At 39.1% G+C, this 20,356-nt stretch overlaps 1 protein-coding gene across 2 annotated transcripts in view; it reads right to left on the reverse strand.

Moving 5' to 3' along the window:
• mllt1a (MLLT1 super elongation complex subunit a) overlaps nt 1–19,661 on the reverse strand; it is a 37,714-nt gene extending 18,053 nt beyond the window's left edge. For both annotated transcript variants that reach the window (XM_047375885.1, XM_047375884.1), the window contains exons 1-9: nt 19,523–19,661; nt 10,003–10,183; nt 9,043–9,125; nt 8,160–8,303; nt 6,290–6,415; nt 3,956–4,594; nt 3,305–3,395; nt 1,094–1,205; nt 690–789 (exon numbers count right to left, since the gene is read on the reverse strand). In XM_047375885.1, the coding sequence (XP_047231841.1) occupies nt 690–789; nt 1,094–1,205; nt 3,305–3,395; nt 3,956–4,594; nt 6,290–6,415; nt 8,160–8,303; nt 9,043–9,125; nt 10,003–10,183; nt 19,523–19,534 (1,488 nt within the window). In that variant the 5' untranslated portion in view covers nt 19,535–19,661. The remainder of the gene's footprint in view (nt 1–689; nt 790–1,093; nt 1,206–3,304; nt 3,396–3,955; nt 4,595–6,289; nt 6,416–8,159; nt 8,304–9,042; nt 9,126–10,002; nt 10,184–19,522) is intronic.
• Nucleotides 19,662–20,356: the final 695 nt, after the last annotated feature.

Raw genomic sequence — 20,356 nt, forward strand, 5'->3', positions numbered from 1 at the left:
TGTCCTCCAACAACCTAAGCCTATAGCAGTATAACAACACAGATAGTTTCAGTTCAGATTATTTAGTTAAACGGCGCTTATTTACAAAGTCGTCTCGAGGCACCCTACAAAGGGTCCCACTGATGGTCATTGTTATACTAAAAACCACAAGGATTGGGATGCCTCCCTGTGTCAAACTGATTATAACCATTGGAAAAGAGAAGGGGTCATTCAGGTAGCAGAAATGGACAAGCCCAAATCATTACTCTTGTACCACCGTGCTTTACAGTTGGAAATGATGCATATCCTGCCTTTGTTCCTTGCTACATTTGCTGTTTAAATATGTCCACCTTTGTCTAATTTGTTTAAAGCCTTGTTATTCTTAACATAAAACTTTGTCATAATATGATGAGAGGTGATTATGATAAGACATGATATGAGACATTATGTATGAGATATAACATGATAAATAAGTGCACATTTGGCCTTCCCTTATAGTAAACCTGATTGTTTTACTGCTCTGTAATAGTACAACAGTAATACCAGCAGAGATGAAACGCACTTTTATAATCCTTAAATTTGACCAACTTTTAAGCTGTGGTTTAAAACACGAGCAGCACCAGCAGAGACTCATGCCATGGCACCAGACTATTAAAATCCCCGTCAGTACGCTGATAAAAACACAATAAAACGGTCTGTGGGTGACTCACTTTGTTGTTGGACGAGCTGTGTTTTTGTGGGGGTGGGGCCGGGTCTCGACTGGGGCGGTGCGAGCCATCGCTGCTGTCACTCTCGCTGTCCAGGCTCAGTCTGTCAAGAGGCACAGGTTGAGGTCAGAGGTCGTTCAAACAGCCTAAAGGAACTCAGTCCTACTGCTTTGTCTGGCACTTGTACGTGCCTGTCTGCATCTGATAATGCGTAGCAGCTAGTCGGCTGAATCGGTTTGGCCAAAATATGTAAATTTTCCTGGCTTTAACAGAATAACAACCTAGCAATCAAAACGCTGAGGATAAAATAAGTCATCTGTATGTGTAAAATAGACATTCTGGATTAAAACCTCATTTTTAGACAGCCAAATGTCTCATGGTGGGAAAGTGCTTTGGTTCCAACTGACCGAGAGTCGCGGTTGGGGGGGTTGGTTTTGATGGGCGTCTCTTCTTCTGAGCTGCTGTCGTCATCATCCGACTCTTCTGACTGGATCTCTTCCACCATTGATCTCAGGGGACCTGAGAGAGGAGATCAGAAATACAAATACTGTAAATTTTCCCAAAGATTAAATCCTCTAAACAGATTTAAACCTGTTGATCCAGGGACTTAGCACCTCCCAAACAGTTCATGTCTCTGAAATTCAATGCAGGCTAAATATTCATTCATTAATTTTCTACCCCTTATTCCATAGTGGGTCACGGGGGAGCTGGTGCCTATCTCCAGCAGTCTACAGGCGAGAGGCGGGGTACACACTGGACAGGTCGCCAGTCCATCGCAGGGCAACACACAAACAACCATGTACAAACTCATTTATACACCTAAGGACAATTTAGAGAGACCATTTAACCTAACAGGCAGATTTTTGGATTGTGGGAGAAAGACGGAGTACCTGGTGAGAACCCACGCATGCACGGAGAGTACATGCAAACTCCATGCAAAATGTCCCCTGGCCAGGAGTTGAACCCAGGACCTTCTTGCTGCAAGGCAACAGTGCTACCCACTGCGCCACCGTGCAACCAGAGTCTAAATATATTTACTCAAATTTTTCTTTTGGACTTATTTCAGTGCCCCACGTATTAGTTTTCTGCCATTCAGTGAAACTGTGCATATGTAGATATTAAGAATCAAAACAAACTAAAACACTGTATGATGAATAAACGTGTAGATTAAAATTTAATCACAATTAACTTCGTTTTTTACAGCTGTGTTTAAGAATAAAAACATCTCCAAAAAAAAAAAAAAAAAAAAAAAAGACTAAACCATCCAAAATAACATTTTATGACAAGATTCTTGATTAAAATTGTATTTCCTGCACGGGTATTTCCTAATCGTTCTCCATAATAAGAGCAACAAGCAGAAGCATACAGAAGGTAGAAGAACAGGAAGCAACAAGGTAAAAGAAGTCCATACATATTGATCTGCAGCATTTCTTCATGAGGAGACAAAGTCAATGTTAGACATTTACATATTTTCCTACTTGGCTAAAGTGTTGGCCTTTTACAATTTCAAAGAAATAAAAATCATATGACCAAATGCACAGACTTGAAGGCAAGGAGATTGGTTCAGGCTTTTTGGTAGCTGCAAGAAGTGGGGGTCCCAGGCAAGGATTGAAAACCAATAATGTGGGACATTTCAGCAGCGATGTAGTCATATTATAGTTAATAGGTTTGTACCATCTGCCCGAACCTTTTCCAAAAAGCAGAGTTTTTCCTTCTTCTTATCCTGGTCGTTTCCACTGCAGGAACCAGGATCAACTCAGAGGGTAGAAATCTACCGGTTCTGATTGGTGGGTAGGACTCTTTGGATGAGCTCTGAACTAACAAGTGGAGTTTAATGGTTAAATTCCTAGACAGTTTATACTTTCTGTGAAATTCTACAGCAGGAGTGATTGGAATTTTGTTTGTAAAGAGAACATTCAAACCTAGTCAGTCATGGTAAATATCACAGTGTTTATATTTAAATGGTAAATGGCCTGAACTGGTATAGCGCTTTATCAAGTCTCCAGAGAGCCCAAAGCGCCCTACATTACAATCAGTCATCCACCCATTCATCCACTGACAGTGGAAATCTACATTGTAGCCACAGCTGCCCTGGGGCACACTGACAGAAGTGAGGCTGCCATACAGTTGGCACCACCGGACCCTCTGACTACAATCAGCAGGCAAGGCCGGTGACGTGTGTTGCCCAAGGACACAATGGCTGAGACGGATGGAACGGAGGTTTGAACCAATAACCCCGATTACAGAACGAACCCCTACTGCTGCCGCCACAGTTAAATATATTAAAAAGATCAGCTAGCGTCAATGTGAAACGTTCTCTTCAAAGCCATTTTTCACTAGCAAAGTTTGAATGTTTTGCATCATAAGATAAAAACAATGAGAAGCTTTGGCTTTGGAACAACAGCTGATAATGCCAAACAGATTTTATTTTTTCTGTTTGCCTCCAAGACCAGTTAACAGGGAAGTATGTGCTGGAGATGTTCAGAGTGACTCCACATATGTTTTAAAGTGTGATCGTTGGCAGAATCGTTGGTTATATTTTTACTCCTGAAAATCGAGGCTTTTTATTTTCACAAATACAATTTTTGTTTCAAAAAGACAAAAAGACACAAACCTACCTTGCCCTTGTTTTTGTCCAGGCTCAAAGTCTGAATCTGAGCTGGAGTCAGAACTGGAAGTAGAGTTGGAAGCACTAGAAGGAGCCGATTGCTGTTAGAACAGAAATGAAAAAGGAACAACAGGTTGACGCAATAAAAAATAATAATAAAAACAAATAAATGTGTACGGTGAGTTAATATTTCATATGTTATGCTGTTTACCATAAAAATTGCAAATAAAATCAAAGTTTATCCAGTTTTTCTTGAATTAATCATAGATTTACCTGTTTTTCTTGTTTCCTTATTAAGTTCTGTAAAATGCATTTTCCAACGCAATATTTTAAATGAATGAAGTCTTAACAGAAAACAAAAACTTCTTTCTTTTAGGATATTATGGATATAAAACTGTGCAGACAGTTTTACTTTTAATAAATGTATATTTAACAAGTTTCAAAATACATGCATCATTGCTCTTGTATGACAAAAAAACAAAAATGAGATTATTCTTTTTTTTTTTTATCTGAATTACAACATGATCCAACAAACAAAAACAAAAAATCAGAAGAATTTGCTGTTCTAAAGGGAATAAACGTATTCTGGTCAGTGTTTGTAACAGCAGATTATAACAGCAACATCTCCTTTACTGCTATATTTCAGTAAACATCCTCATACCTCTGACTTTGATGATGCTTCGTCCTCTGAATTTGACTCCTCCGACTCTGGAAGCTTCTTCAGCTCCTTCAACTCCTGGGTGTCATTTTTACTTTTGGCCCAGCGACCTTTTTCCTTGGAAGGTTTCTTCTCACTGTAGGACTGGCTGACCACAGAGGACGAAGAGACGCGAGGAGAAGTTCCAGTGAAAGCCCCACTGGGTGGTCCCTTCAGTGCATCGGAGCTGCCCTTCTTTTGCTTCTTGGCGCTGGGTTTGGGAGACTCCACAGTGGAGGGTCGTTTCCCTGGAGCTTTGGCCTCCACCACTCCCCCTCCACCTCCGCCTCCCCCTCCACTACCCACCCCCCCTCCTTTAGGGGACATGCCGTCCATCTTCGACTCCTTCAGGGTGAGTTTGGGCTCTTTGAAGGCCACCTTCGGCTGAACTTTTACTTCGTCCTTCACTTTGATCTCTGACGGCTTTTTCGAAGAGGAGGATGAGGAAGGATCACGACCGCTTTTGCTGCTTCCATCTCGGTCGTCCCCTTTGGACAAGCCTTTGCTCTCAGAGTCTTTTCTCGACCGTTCACGGTGCTCCTTGGTCAATTTGTGTGGTTTGGGTCCTTTGCTGCTGCCACCACTTCCTTCTTTGCTGGGTTCCTGAGAAGAAGAAAACAGCAGGACCTTCATCGATGCTACAAATGGAAAGCAGACAGCTTAATAGATGTTCTTTAAAGCACGTCTTAGGATCTCCGAATTATTCGGTTTGTAAAACAAAACAAAGTGTTTCAAATGTGATTTAAAATAAAAATGATTAAAAAGACAGGAAACAAAACACATGATAAAAAATTAAAAAAATGCAATAATATTTAAAAAGATCTTACAGAAAAGCCTGTTTGAATAAGAGTGGTTTCAGCCGCTTTTTGAAAGAGTCAAGACTCTCGTAAAAACAGAGGAAGCTCGTTCCACAGTCAAGGTGCAACAGTCTGAAAAAAGTGAACCCCTCGAGTTTCATTTCTGGTTCTTGGGACTACGACTACAATTACGTATGAAGACTTAAGGACTCAAGTTGGAGTATGTGGTTTTAAAAATTCAGCAAAATAAGATGCACTTTGACCAAGTCCGAATTTTTTAAATTAATGCTAAAATGAAGAAGTAACCAGAGCAAAGACATTAAAACGGGGCTGATGTGAGCTCTTGTGTTTGTTCAGGTTAAGATCCTCACTGCAGGGTTTTGGACCAACTGAAGCCGAGAACGGGCTTTTTACTTGATACATGTGAAAAGTGTGTTGCAATAGTCTAGACGAGAGGAAATAAATAACCATTTCAAGTTCCTGTTTTGACACTTACCTTCTAAGTCTGGAAAATTTCTCAAATGATAAAAACAGTTTCTGACTATTTGTTTGGAGTGACCTTCAAAAGAAACTTAAAAAACACCACCTCAATTCCAGGAGTATGACTTGACGGTGGAGTTCAAAAGTCCAACCTGTTGATAAAAGGAACTATGCAACGCAAAGTTCAAACCTGGTCTTCTCAGTGTTCAGCTGAGAGTTAAGGAAATAAAATCTACACAATCTAATCTTGTTTCTTATTAATTCTTACCTTTTTCAAACGCAACCAGTCTCAGAGACAGCAGACAATGGTTGACAATGGTTCATTTGGCATCAACATTAAACCCGTCTTAGCAAGCATCTTTTCAAATCATAGTAAAAAGTTGGATTTAAGCAGAATTCAGGGTCAAAATAAAGGCTAAACATAAGCTTTCCAGTCATTCTCAACCATGGTCCTCAGGGTCCACTGTCAGGCATGTTTAGAACGCTTCTCTGCTCCAGCACATCTAATTCAGATGAATGCATTACCTCCCCAGCGTGCCACCAAGTGCTGCAGAAGCCTGTTAATCACCCACTCACTGAAGACAGGTGTGTGGCCGCAGGGACACATCTAAAACACGCAGGACCGTGGGTTCCGAGGGCCAGGGTTAGAACCGCTACTTTAAACCAGAAATCATCGGGCAGATTTTTTTTAGATACCGACTTGTTTGATATCTTCAAAAATCGTAGAAATATGTGCCTGCGACAGAAAAAAGGCCTTGTCAGGTCTATACTGTACTGCAACTGATTCATCTCAGAAAAATGTGAAGGAGTCAGTTTCCTGTTTTCTCCTAATGTGCACCCTCTCTCTGCAGATAAGAGAGTCAATCCCGCACACAAATGCACAAAAACAGCTGGGAACGATTACTACACCCTCTTCAAGACAGAATTAATATATATTTTATTGCAGCTATATATGCAAACAATGTGAGCAGAATGCAAGTGCCCAAGCGGATCATAACATTGATTTTTTTCTTTGTCCTACCTTTGATACATGAGAGGTCTTTGTCTTTTTGGGGTCTGAGAAGGCTGAGAGGGGGATGGTGGGAAGCATTGGGTAGTCCGGACTGGGCCTCGACACAGCTTCAGCCCCCTCAGGGACCACCAGTATCTGAAATTAAATACACATGAGTCCCAGTGTTTTTCTGCAGACACTCAAAACCACCAGTATACTCCAAGTTCAAAATGGGAAGCAGTAATCAGAAGCCTTCAGGATTAGGCAGAAGTTCAGGTTATTTGAGGTAATCTCTTGTTTCAAATGACATAAAGCTTCAAAGAATTAATGGCGTTTAAAACAAATATGTGGAAACGGTTGGTGGTCAAAGCAAATGTTAATCCTTCCTAATATTGCCTGAAAGTTTTATTTTAATCTATTTTTTCATTTATTTTAATTTTCTATTGCCACATTTAAATGATATCCACCATTTTGTTGTGGAAGCTGTAAGATTGAATTTTGATTGAAAAAAACAAATAGCTGAGACTTTGTCTGTGAATATAAAAATGTTATACAAGAAAAAATGTTAACTTATACAAATGCTAAACAGCAATTAAAATTAATCGTTTATCGTTAAGAAAACGAACCAGATGTGTATGTTGTTCCAACACATTTTTATGTCCAAATTCAAAACGTTTCCAGCCTTAAATGAGCAGAGGTCTTAGAACATGTTTGATCCATTTTATGTATAAATAAATACCACAGTTTACTCTGAATTTAGTGCAGATATTTATCAAAGTCAGGCTTAAACAAAAACATACAACTACAGCCTGTAGGAAAAGAAGACAGGACAAAAGAACATGTATTGACACTGAATGGACAAATGGACTGATTCACAGATACATAGATGGACAGGAAGATTAGGGAACAGGTGGACAAATGGATGAATTGGTTGGTTCGTTGCCCTGAGTAGTAGCCAATTAAAAACCTATGGAAAGAACTGAAGATCAGAGTACATAGAAGAGCCTGAGGTTTAAAGAGTGTGTGGAAGAATGGGTCAAAATCAAACCTGAGCAATGGAGGTCGACTTTCCCTATTTAGAAGACATCTTGAAGGTCTCATTACCAAGAAACACTTTTCAACAAAGAATGGCACCAAAAGTCCAAACTGACACTCAATTTTGTTTGTTATTTATTTGCTGTGTCATTCTAAATCTAGGACTAGATTGATTTTCTTTCTTTGTCTGTGTGGATTTTACTGGGGTTGTTGTCAGCATCTGGTGTGAGCTTCATTTAAATTTTCTCCATTAGAAATATTTAAACGGAGAAAAACATTCATGTGTTAAAAACTCATTTTACCTGCAGTATTTCTCTGCATTGTATTGCAAAACATCCTCAGGTGCTGGCATTTGGGGTCTCGTTTTAAACTTCCTAGCTTAGCATACCATCAGTTGCAGGATTTCATTATTTTCCTATAGTGACCTTGACGTATCTGGGTTGACCACTGAACGTGCAGACCAGGGGACTGGTGCTTCCAAACACCCAGCAGCGTGGCCTTCTACGTCTTTTCTTACTGTGATGTGAGTGTTTTCATTGGCTGATGTATTGCCATCGTTTATTTTTACAGAGTGGAGCTACAACTCACTTCTGTTTATTCCTAATAGTTTATTACTTTGGAGGCCAGAGGAGATGCATACGGAGATCAAAAATGGTCCAGTTGATGATCAGTGTTTATATGAGTTTTTCAGAGTGACTTGCACTACTATAGGAACACTATTGAATGCTTACATAAAAAAACCCTGTGAGTGGATCACAGTTAAATAGAGTATTTGGATCTGAACTTTTACTGTAAGCTGACCTCAACTGTTTTTAGCTCTTGTTCAGTAAAGCTGTAAGGGAACTAGTGATCCAGGCAGCCTTACCCCTCCAGCCTTGATGAGCTTTTTCCTGAATTCTTTGGTGGGATTGTTGAAGGTGAGCTTCTCACAGCGCAGGTGGTTAACAGGTGGGTTGCCCTCCAAGTTAAGGAACAGGTCATAGTTGAAGATAACTCTTTTTGGCTCCTCCTGAACAAGAAAGACAAGAATAAAACTTGCTTCATGTGTTACAACAGGAGGTGAGTGGAAAAAACAAACATTAACTAGGAGGGTTAATCAGCCAGCGTTGAAAACATTTTTTCCTTGATCAGTTCTGATTAGTGATTGGCAAGCAAATTACTTAAAAGTCGGATTTTTTGTAAAAAAGCAGGAGCTGACATCTGCAAACACAGCATGCTACGGTAGCAACCCAAAGAAAGAAATGACAGCAGAGATCTTCATGATGTGCAAACAGTATATGTTTTTTATTTTCATCGTTTTTAATTAACCTTTGGTCATGAAATGCCCATAAAATACCCAAAAATGGGCTAGAACAGGCGTGGGCAACTCCAGTCTTTGAGAGCCTGTGTCGTGCATGGATTAGATGTTTCCTTGCTTGAAGACACCTGACTTGAATGACTGCATCATTTTCAGACTCCCGCAGAACTTGGTGAAAGGCTAAGGAGATAATTCAGCAATCTAAATCAGGTGTTGGTACAAGGACTCATCTAAAACTTGTAGGACACAAACCCAGAACCCAGATATCTGACACCAAGTCATTTCTAGCCAATATTTTAAATATGCATTTTAAAGTTTATTATGACCATGTAGCAGGCAAGTCTACCATGATCAGGAAAACGGGACAGGAAATACAGTCTGGGAATACTACTTTTTTTCCATATTTATATACTAATACTTATACTAGAAAATACTGCTGTGGTGTTCCTACCTTGTTCTTGAAGTAAACCTCGATAGGCATGATGAAGCCTGCGTAGCCCGATTCCTCCACTTTGTACGGAGGATCCTTGCATACTGCAGACAGACACATTCGTCACTGACGATACATGTTTGATTTATATATTCACAGACGAGAATAGACACGATATGGACCTAAAATCTTAATCACAATAGTTTGTGTAAAAAAGTATTCACAACTTCTTTGCAGTCTTTTTAAGGCATCTGTAGGGTTATGTCTATAACAGGCTTCTTCAGTCACTAAACTGCACACAGTAACTGCATTTATTCATATTTTTGAAAGCATGGATATATTTTTTGTTGCTGTTATGGAACTAAGAGTGGAAAAACTATTAAAAGTAAGAATCCCAACAATACTGTCAGCTTTTAGGGTTTTCAGGCATCATTATTGGGGAATCGAGGAATTATTCTCATGCTAAAACAAAATTCTTATCACAATGATACATTTTTCCTAATACAGATTAATGATACAATAAATGCCCATCCTTAATAAACTGTGTTTTTCAGCCTAATCACGATTGTTTTGCAACGTCTGTAAGCAAAACAAAAAGATAAAAAAATATTTTCCTATTTACCAAACATTTAGCTTTTTTTCTTGCGTCTGTCTACTTTAGCCTAAAATATTTGTATATTAATTCCTAAATGCATAAGAAATCTTAATTGGAGTCATAGATTATTCTATTTTTTATTTGTTATTCATTGTTATTATAAAGATTATCTCGGTATCATCTGCCCTTAATCTGACCTCTGCTAAACATCCAATGTTTGAAACAGAGAACTGATAAACATCTGGAGAAGCAGAAAAAAAGTCTTCGTAATTTCTAAAAGTTACCAGAGAAGAGTTTGAAATAAAAAGTGTAAATATATATATGCAATCTGTATTTCTTATGTTCAAACATGCATTTATGTATTGTGTTTGCTATGCTCTGCTCACCTCTCTTGGGTTTGGGGAAGCTATCATGCAGGCGAAAGACAACCCTCTCGACAAAGTGCTGGATGTCCCCAGTCTCCGGGCCTCTGACAAAAACCATCCAGTCATGGGTGAAGCCTTCTGACGTCACTTTCTTCTTGAGCTGAGCCCTGTGGCCCAACTCCAGCTTCACCTGGACCGTGCACTGAAAAGGGACAGAAAAAACTGTTATATTAAATGATGCACAAGGTCAGCTTGTACCAACCCATTCAGATTTCAGACCCGTTGACAAACCATTTCATACCCATGTCCTTAATCAATGCAAATCACTTCATTTCTCTTGATAGTTCAGTATTAGAATGAATTATCGAGTCAGATATTGAAAGATTTCTTTTTTTAACCAGTAAGCTAGAGAAAGTTATCAGTCTGGACTTCTAATAAATGAATGAGCTTTAATTCAGACTATTCAGTTGGAGCTCTGGCTCATGTTTAGAGTCGCTGTCCTGCTGTAATGTGAACCTCCTCTTTAGCATCACATCTTTTGGAACCTCTGACTGTTTTTCTTCAAGAAATGTCCTGTATTTAGCTCTCTCCATCTCCCCCATCAGCTCCGATTAGCTTCTCTGTTCTTGTTAAAGAGCTGCAACCCCAAAGCATGATGCTGCCATACCCATGCTCCCAGTGGACATTGTGTGTTTAGGATGTTGCTTTTCCTCAACAAAGTACTCCAAACGTAAGCCAGAAAGTATAAACCTGGTGTCACTTGACCAGGGTAAAGTCTTCCACCTGTTCTTCCCCCTGCATGTTTGTGGCAAACGGGGCTTTTTTCCCCCGTCGGCATATTATCCCATCTGAAGATTACAAACAACTGTGTAGGTTTATGATATGTAAACATTGAAGTGGAGGCGCAGTGCGTGGCGTAGCGATAGAGCGTGTGACCCAGACACAGAGGCCTCAGTCCTCGACATAGGCGTCCCCGGTTCGAGTACTAACCCGGAGACTTACCGCATGTCTTACCCCACTTCCTGTCTGCCTACAATAGCGAAAATAAAAGGTTCCTAGTGCAGCTAAAAATAAAAAACATTTAAAATACACAGAAAAATAAAATCAAGAAGTATGAATACTTTTGCAAGGCACTACATATATTACAGCTTTAGCATCCAAATGTAATTTTTTTTAATAATAAAAGGGAGAACAAAACCAAAAATCTCAATCCAGAACCTTTTCTTCTAGGAAACTGAATGGAAACATTTAATTACACTGTTCTATAATGAAAATGACCTTTAGCCTGAGACCTGCCCAGGTGGCTTCATGCCACTTCTTCTGTAGTGATAAATTACAGCAGCAGAAACACCTTGCAAACTAAGCCATCTTATGAAATAAACATAAGCGAAGCCAGCTCTGCGATTAATCCAGGAACCCACTATTCATCATTTCCTGATTCCACCTTGAACAAAATCTTCAAATCTCTACTCAAAGTCTGGTGATACTCCAGAGGGAAACAGACAAACACAAAGCTGGACTGGTGTTTGGGCTCTCAGTGAAATGAGAGTAATTTGATGCCCAAGCAGACGGATCTCAAAAGACTTGTCCAGAAAAGGACCGCATTATTGGACTACTTCTGTCTGCCACTGACAATAACAGGAGAGAGCCTCGCAAATGACGCTGTGATTATAGAAGATGAAGAGGCGGAGAGGAGGCTGAGTGCAGGGGGTGTTGGTGAGGAATGAAGTGGGGGGGGGGGGGGGGGGGGCAGAAAGGCACTTTATGTCCAGGGAAAGACTGAAGAATGTGGGGATTAGGAAGGAGCGCGATGCAGCTCCTGAGTGGGGACTGAGTGGAGGGATTAGACGGGACAGGCCTAAGATGAGCTCGTTTGGCACTCTCCGGTTCACCCACACAAGCACACCTACTCTTGTGCCTGGCACTCTGCCTGGCCCTCCTGTGACAGTAATGCCCTTAAACTCCAGACTGCAACATGCCAACAGGGAGCAGACGGGGAGCCGCTCTGATCGTTACAGCACCCTCCCCCACTGAGGAGTCTGCCAAAATTAGACCAGCTAAACATCGAAAGTAGGGTGACAAAAGGAAATAAACCAGAAATGAGAGGAAACTTAAAACAGAACGCTAAAAACCAGCTTGAAGTGATTTATTAATAAACTGAATGTAAAAGTTTAATTTTACACCATTTGACATTTTATAGATTGATTCGGCAAATCTGAGGCCGACTTGCTGGCTGTGGACAGCAAAAATCACACAATGAATATCTTTCAATAATATAGGCAAATGTTGAGGGTGATGAATAAGAGCCCTGACAAATAGGGGCAATAAATGATCCGCTCCTTTAATGACATAATCAATGAAGCCAAGATTTCAGGTTAAGTACAGCTTAGTCATTTGCTATTTTCTAGCAAATGACTAAGCTGTTTTCCTGGGGTTAACTTCTCAGTTTATATTCGACACAAGAACCTGTTAATGAACGATATTTATGCTTTTAGATAAAAGACCAGCTCATAAAGTCATTTAGTGTAAAGGTTGTAAAACCGGACTTCCACCTAAACAAGTAAGCTTGAATCGGGTAAATAATGATTAAAACTATTTCTGGTTGGTTTACCTGTAGGAACTTTAATATTAAAGATTTTTTTTTTATAATCAATGATTAAAATGCTAATAAGATAAGATGCCAAGATACAGTGCTTATTAACTCATTTTTTTGGACAAATCACATCAACATGGAAAAAAATCCCCACATAAACCAATGTCGCGTGTCTTTGCAGAAAACAAGACCCAAAAAAAAAAAACTAACAAATCATAAAAACACATAATATGCTTTTTCACAATTATCTAGCACTGAAAGCAAGAGAAAAAGAATAATATTTTAATATTTAAAATTGCAATGAGAGTATAAACAGACAGACATTTGTCCATCACTGTCTTGACATTAAATCAGACTAAACTTTTACTTTTAGGTCAAATTAGATTTAACAAAATTGTTTCTATTTGCTAAACACAACAGTTTTGGCCCCTTCCTTCAGACAGAACCAGTGTAACCGAGTCATGTTTGAAGGCCACACTTTTTTTTTTTTATCTGCCCACACATTTTCTATAAGACTGAGATCAGAACTTTGTGATGACCGATCCAAAACATTGACGTTCTGGTGCTTTGTAATTAATTTGGCGATATGCTTAGCACGGTTCATTTTGGAACACCCATTTGTGCCCAAGCTCTGACTTCCTGGCTGATGTCGTTTCCACATAAGGTTCCTTCCTTACGATGCCATCCATTTTATTATTGCCTCCAGCAGCAAGACACCAACACATCATGATGCCGTTCCCACCGTACTTCTTAGCTAGAATGGTGTCCTTAGGCTTTTCTTACAAATGTAATAATAAACATTATGGCCAAATAATTCAAGTTTAGTTAAATCAGGGTACAGAACATGTCTCTAAAAAGGTCTTTGTCCCAGAGTGCATTTTGGCTTCTTCCTTGCCGAGTAGCCTTTCAGCCCATGTTAGTACAGAGTTCATTCGCCAGCATCTTTAGCTATTTTCCTGGGGTTGATTCGGACATTTTGCACCAAAACACTCATCATTGGGACACAGACCCTGTCATGCGTCTTTAACAGCATGACAACTGGCCATTCTCATGTTGTGCCTTCAGGTATTTGGAAAGAATAATGTTTTAGGTAAATATTTTTTTTCCTTTTATTCAGCAGCGGAACAAAGAAACTTTCTGACAATAATAAGGTTTTATCAATATGCTCTACGGTTTTAAAAAGTGACCAGTATAGAACTGACTGGAAATTTGGTTTGATTTTGCTACAGACAGTTAGCTGATTTTTCTCTCTACCAAACATGTTAGCAGTTGGCTTCATGTCGTTCCAGGTGAGTAATTAAGTTCAGTGTACAGCAAGCTAAAATATTACTTCATAATTGTTGAAAAAACATTGCCATAAAGATGCCTCTAATTCCAAAACTGTTTGACCGTATAGTAATCTTAAGAGTTTGTGAACTTCTTAATTGTACCATTTAGCAAATAAATCATTTTGGGAATCCTATATTACTAAAACAGGAAATATTTAGTCCCATCTCTTGTCAGACAGTGAGAACAAAAGGTATATGTATTTTAAACAGCATGTACATTTCTACACATATTTTATTCACAAGGGAGAGCATGGATACAGTATCTGGGTGGCTATGCTTTAACTCTGCATGCAAAAATTACATATATGTAATATGGATGGACACTTTTTGCCCTTATTTCACAAAATAAGGGCAAAAAGGCGACTGTGGCTCAGTAGGAAGAGTAGTCTTGCAATCAGAAGGTTGTGGGTTCAATTCCAGCTTCCTCCTGCCATATGTCGATGTGCCCCTGGGCAAGGCACTTAACCTCAAGTTGCCTACCGATCTGCGTATCGGTGTATGAATGTGTGAGCGTTAGTGAGTGCAGTTGGGGGAATGTGGCTCTAGTGTAAAGCGCTTTGAGTGGTCTGCATGACTGGAAAAGCGCTACATAAGTTCAGTCCATTTACCAGTTGTCCTCTTAGTCACAACTTCGTCCTAAGAAGTGGCAACTTTCTAAATTACTATTAAGTAAATAAAAACAGCTATACTGTGGCTTTTTCCAATCTTTGGGCTATTTTTCAATTCAAATTCTCAACTTTTAAATAAACAATTGTACTACAGTGTGAAAAACAGAAGAGAAAATATTACCTAATGTTTGAGAACAAGCTTAAAACATACAAGTACTTATTTATAGGAATAAAATGCTTATCCATCTGAAAAATTTATTAGAACTCACATGCAGATAAATTCAAAATTTGAAGCGAAATAAAGGAATTTTTACTTTACCTAACTTTGATCAACGGAAATGCCGAGTGTGGCAAAAGCAAATAAAGCAAAGCTGATAAAACAGCGATGATGTGTGCATGACCACCTTCTGTTTTTCTCTACGACTGACGGGGAAATACACATTCTGGCAGACATGCTGGCTCCCATGAAAACAATGAATGTCCGCAGGCCATAAACAAACAACAGCCATTAATCTCTTCAAGCTAATAAATGACTGAAATAAAAGCAGGAACATTTTCCCAAAGAGACCACACACAGGGACAGGAAGCGATGGCCAAAGTTGTCTTTGGGTGAAGACCAGTCCTCCATCATATCCTTACATTAGCTGTCTACAACCATCATGTACAGTGAAGTGGTAATCTGTTTTGGAAAATATGAAGTCCCTAAGTGAAAGCGGCCAATAACAAATACTCTCGATGAAGCCTCCAATGAAAGCAAGAGAGTACTGGAAACAGGGTGTGTGAATTAAGAGTGTGTGGATTATTACAAGCTGCATGACAAATTAAACATGTCAACCCAGCTGTAGTGATCCTGCAAAAAGATCTGGTCATAAGAACCCAGAGGAGCTGAGATGCACAAAAAGTCCCACTTCTACTTTAGTATAGAGTGGACTGACCAAACAAACCACTGTGATGCAATGATTTTCTAATTTCCCAAGACTTTAATTCAAACAAAACATTCACAGACGTTTGTATAGTTCTTGGATACAGTTTAATTCAACTAGTCTTGACATTTCAATACCTCTAGACTGACACGCATAACAGAAGGACTGGAAATGACAGGTCCTCAATGATGGAGCTGTAGCACAAAGTGAATTCAACCCTGGTAGTTACTAGATACACACTGAGAAATTGGGTGTTGATTCAATCAGACGATTTCTAGTTTGATTAGATCAGAAACTCAAATATCCTATCTTTGAACAATCAGTAAATGCATCACAATAAGCATTAAACTGTCACTCGCAACAAGCCTCTTTGGTGTGGAAGTTGTTAATGAAAGAAGACAAATCAAAGTTATCTGTTATTAGTATTTGTGAGGTATTTAACAATGAAGACAGTGGATGAACAAAGATGATCATTTCGACCTTTGTGGAGACTTTTGGTGAATAAGAAAGCTCGATGGAACCTATCAAAATCTCTCTGTTTTATCCTTTAAAGTTTTTAATGACTGATTTATTACCGTTTTAGTAATGCTAAACGCGTTAACTAGGAGGAAAATAGTGTGAAATGTGAATACCATATTAATCCTGTCTGCTTTTAAATAATAGTTAAACCCTGTTTTACCGCAGCTGTTCTTAGATCGTTTTATATTCCAATTTTTAAAAGAGACATCACAATCGGCAGGACAAAGCTTTCCAAAACTGGAGATCAGAAATTGGCCACAAAACTCTGATTGGTGCATCTCTAGTATTTCCACTTTACTGTGTTTCCTTTGGGTGCCCGCAAAAACAAAAATCTCTCATTTCTGTTCATCTTAACTTCAGAGATCAGCAGATTCATAACGTTAATATCAAGAGATGTGCACCGAAATACAACTAGATACCAAACCATAGAAGAAGAAAACCCGGCGTTAAAATGACCTGAATACGCAGACAGAAATAGACTTCTGTTGGCTTCAAACTGTTGCAGATTCACGTGAACAAATCTAACAACTATTAAAAACAGAGTATTAAAGAGTCATCCTAAATATTTGTGATTGGACCACATTGTAATAGTAGTGACAGGCCTATAATGTGTTTAAGTTATAACACCGTAGCATGGACCAGAAAACTAAAATTCCCCTTTAACTTTTACCAGAAGTCTTCCTCGGGTGCTTGAAACTTCAAAGGGGGTCGATGCTGAATAGAGTCAAGCTCCATGAAAGTGGATGAGCCACTTTCCGCGAGTGTGTGTGGCTTAACCCTGAAAACCAAGACACCAGCAGCCTCAGGCATTTGGGACGTATGAGACTGTATTCCTTCCACAGACGGCAGATGTATAATTTGGTTTACTGAGTTTTCTACAAATTAAAATGTGCATCTTATAACGACATAAACCCTAAGTGAGCACATTTATACAATAATCAAATGTGGATTAGAAACCAACCCTTAAAATTACAGGTTATCTACATGCAGTTTACCACTTGCAGATTAAAATGTTGAGTATTTTTCAAAGTCAGCTTTAAGGCATTTTTTAACGAGCAAATATAACCATTACATCAACGAATACGGCACAGACTATATATGGGAGATGGACGCCAAGCAAAAAAACAATTTTTTAGCATTTATAGTCTTAATGACACAAGGTTAATTTTACTCTTAATTGCAGTAAAATAAGAACACCCCCCACTAAATTTGATTCATTAGGTGTTTTACAATGTGAATTTAAACTAAATTTGCTCATCTACTTTAAGAAATTCTTGTTTTTATGTTCTAAGTAAGGTTATGTAAAGAATTAATTGTAATTGATATGTAATTATATATCAAAATCGCATATCCAATATACTAATAGCAAAAAAAACAAACTTGTTAATAGTAGAGATGGGGCTTTTACTGTCCAACATGAATTTCTTGCTAAGGTTGGGTGAAATATAAAATTTTCCCAACCGATATTCGTCGGTCCAACAAATGACGATGGACAATATATTCGCGCAGGTGACATTTGGACTTTTTTGTGGGCGGAGCAATGTAAACATACATGGACTGATTTAGAACCAAAATGTCCAAAAATAAAGGAACTAGTTGCCAAAAAAATAATACCAAGTCGCCTATTTGAGATTATTTTTGCTTCAAACCGGATGAAAGAGGTAAAATATATATGTGCATACCAGCCACAAGCACACCTTCAGAACGCGTCTTCAGCACCGCTGGGAATATTGTTAACAACCTGTTAAAACCCAATAAGATCAACTCGCTTGTTTTCTTGTCAAATAATTTAACAACTTTATTTGGAAGGAAGAGTTTCTCCTTTCCTTCTTCTTCTAACTCTATATTGAGACAGTTTTTGGATTATTCATTCATTCATCTATTGTGAATGCACCAAATCGCTCAGAAAGACTTAAAACTGATTCTTTTTTTTCTTTTTCTTTTTAAATGGAAGAGCACATGTTCGCTGGAGGAGACCATTTTTATTTTTTGTTTAATTTTGCAGTTGTTGTTTTATACTTAGCTTAGGTTGTAAGACAGATAAACACTGGAACGGCCTGTAAACGCAATTAAACTGGGGTAAAAAAAAAAGCCAGTCTCTGTTTCCCTCGCCACCACTGTGGTTATTATATGAATACATGTTTTTCCTAAACATGGGCTACCGCCATTCATTCTTTCTATTGGAAGTTTGAGTAAATAAAGCGCCGCTGCTCATGCCACATGCAATTTACAATAGGGCCTACCACACATCTGTTATAATGAAATTCCACACTTTTCCTGATTAATTTCTAGATTCTCTGTCCTTTTTACACAAATAAAAACATAAATAAATAAAAAGTCACTATAATTTTTTTTTTCCCCAGATATTTGTTGATCATCTATATTGATGGATGGTTGAACTGATGCAAAGATGGATGTATGAATAAATTAGGTAGAAAAGTAGATGCATGGAGGGATGCATGGAAAAAGATATGCATGCATGGGTGGATGTACAAACAGAAACATTGAGGCACACAGATGCATGGAACAATAGATGTATTGATGGATGTATGTAGGGACAATTAAGCATTTACTGATGTACAGATGGAACAAACAGATATATCTGTGTATGAGTGGAGGGAATAACATGGACGTCCATATGGAAGAAAACTGATGTATTTCTTAATGAATCAATAAAAAATGTGATGCATTTTTGGAAAAATACTGGAGAAAATGGATGGATGGATGAAAGAAATAGATGCATGTATGTATGAAGTAGATCTATGGATAGATGTTGGATGAAAGCAAAAATAAATGTATGGATGGAAGTCTGTAAATACAGATGCATTGTTAGAATCATGTATGCAAGTAAAGAAAAATACATGCCTGGATAAATGCATGGATGCAACTTTTAGACAATAGGATAAGGAAATAAACATATCTTTCCCATACTCCATTTTCTTATTTAACCTGGAAAATGCTTATTCTAAATTGCTTACTTTCCCAGGCTGCGTAGGAACCCTTTGCAGTCATGAATGTAGAGAACATAAACCAACTGTGAGGACAAAATGCAAATAGACTCAAGTGTGTTGTAAGATTCCCGCTGTTATCAGCTCCTCTGTGTCCAGATTTCAGGCCGCTGGAGAGACAACACCCAGCCTCAACAGCCCAACCTGGGGCAGGACAAATCTTCCCCCCCGGCGCCTTGTAGCTGCTCCTTAGCCTTTAGCCAACGGCCGACACTCCACATACATAAACTAGCTTAGCTTAGCTACTCCAAAGTCCCGATATAAAATGTCTGTCACGATCTTTGACGGTTTGCGTGTGTTTCTGAAGGCACCAGGGCAGAATAAAAGCCAAACGGGGGTCTCTTTGTGTGTTTGGATGTGGCTATGCAGCGGTGCTGAGTGCTGTTGTAGTAAATACCGATGTATGAGTGCCCAGCTAGCACAGCTCCAGAGCCAAACAACTACGAGTTTTTTTTCTTTCTCACGGGCAGAAAGGAGGATTCATTCCTCCTCTGCTAGCGCACCGCCTGCTGCCGCTTTCCCCGTACAAACCTCACATTCCGAAAGGGGAAACGAACTGTACCTGGTTCTCCATGTTTCTCCGGCCTCTGTGATTGTTGTAATTATTTACAGCGGCGTTTGTGGAGCGTCTCCCCGGCCTCTCTGCTCCTCATTGTGTGTCAATCCAGCCCCAGAAGCGGAAGGCAGACGGCTCCCCTCCCCTTCCAGACGGCTGCTGGCAGGCAACCAAAACAGAAAGCTCTCCGGGCCAATCAGAGAGCTGCGAATTCAAGCCCTACTTTGACCATTGACCAATCGGAGGAGCGAAAAGGCGGGACAATAGCCAGGCTGCAAATACAATTGAAGCATTTTCTGGTGGTTGTCTCGAGTGACAGCAAGAGAGTCCCAATAGTTACTGCTCAGTTTCAATTATAAAATGCACTCGGTGCTAATTGATTAATAAGGATTCGGAAACAGAATTTCACTCACATATAAGGTGGCTGGTGAAAGTATTCATACTTATTAAACATTCTTACGTTTTGACACGTTACAAACATTGACTTTAATGTATTTTAATGGAATTTTATGTAAATGGTCAACACAAAGTAGTGCATAATCGAGGGAGAAAATGCATGGTTCTCAAATTTCTGTACCAATAAAAATCTGCAGCCTCCTTGACACTGATACCCCTAAATAAAATCCAGCAAGATCAACTGTATTCGGAAGTCACTTAGTAAATAGAACCCACCTGTGTGTAACTCAGCCTCAGTATAAATACAGATGTTCTGTAAACCCTTCGTGGTTTGCTAGGAACCATTAGTGAGGAACACCTTCATCAAGACCAAGGAATAAAAAGGACAGATCAAGGATAAAGCTGTGGCTTTAAAGCGAGGCTAGGCTATAAAAAATATCCAGA

The sequence above is a fragment of the Girardinichthys multiradiatus genome, chromosome 9, assembly GCF_021462225.1.
Source record: "Girardinichthys multiradiatus isolate DD_20200921_A chromosome 9, DD_fGirMul_XY1, whole genome shotgun sequence".
In the NCBI taxonomy this organism is placed as follows: Eukaryota; Metazoa; Chordata; class Actinopteri; order Cyprinodontiformes; family Goodeidae; genus Girardinichthys; species Girardinichthys multiradiatus.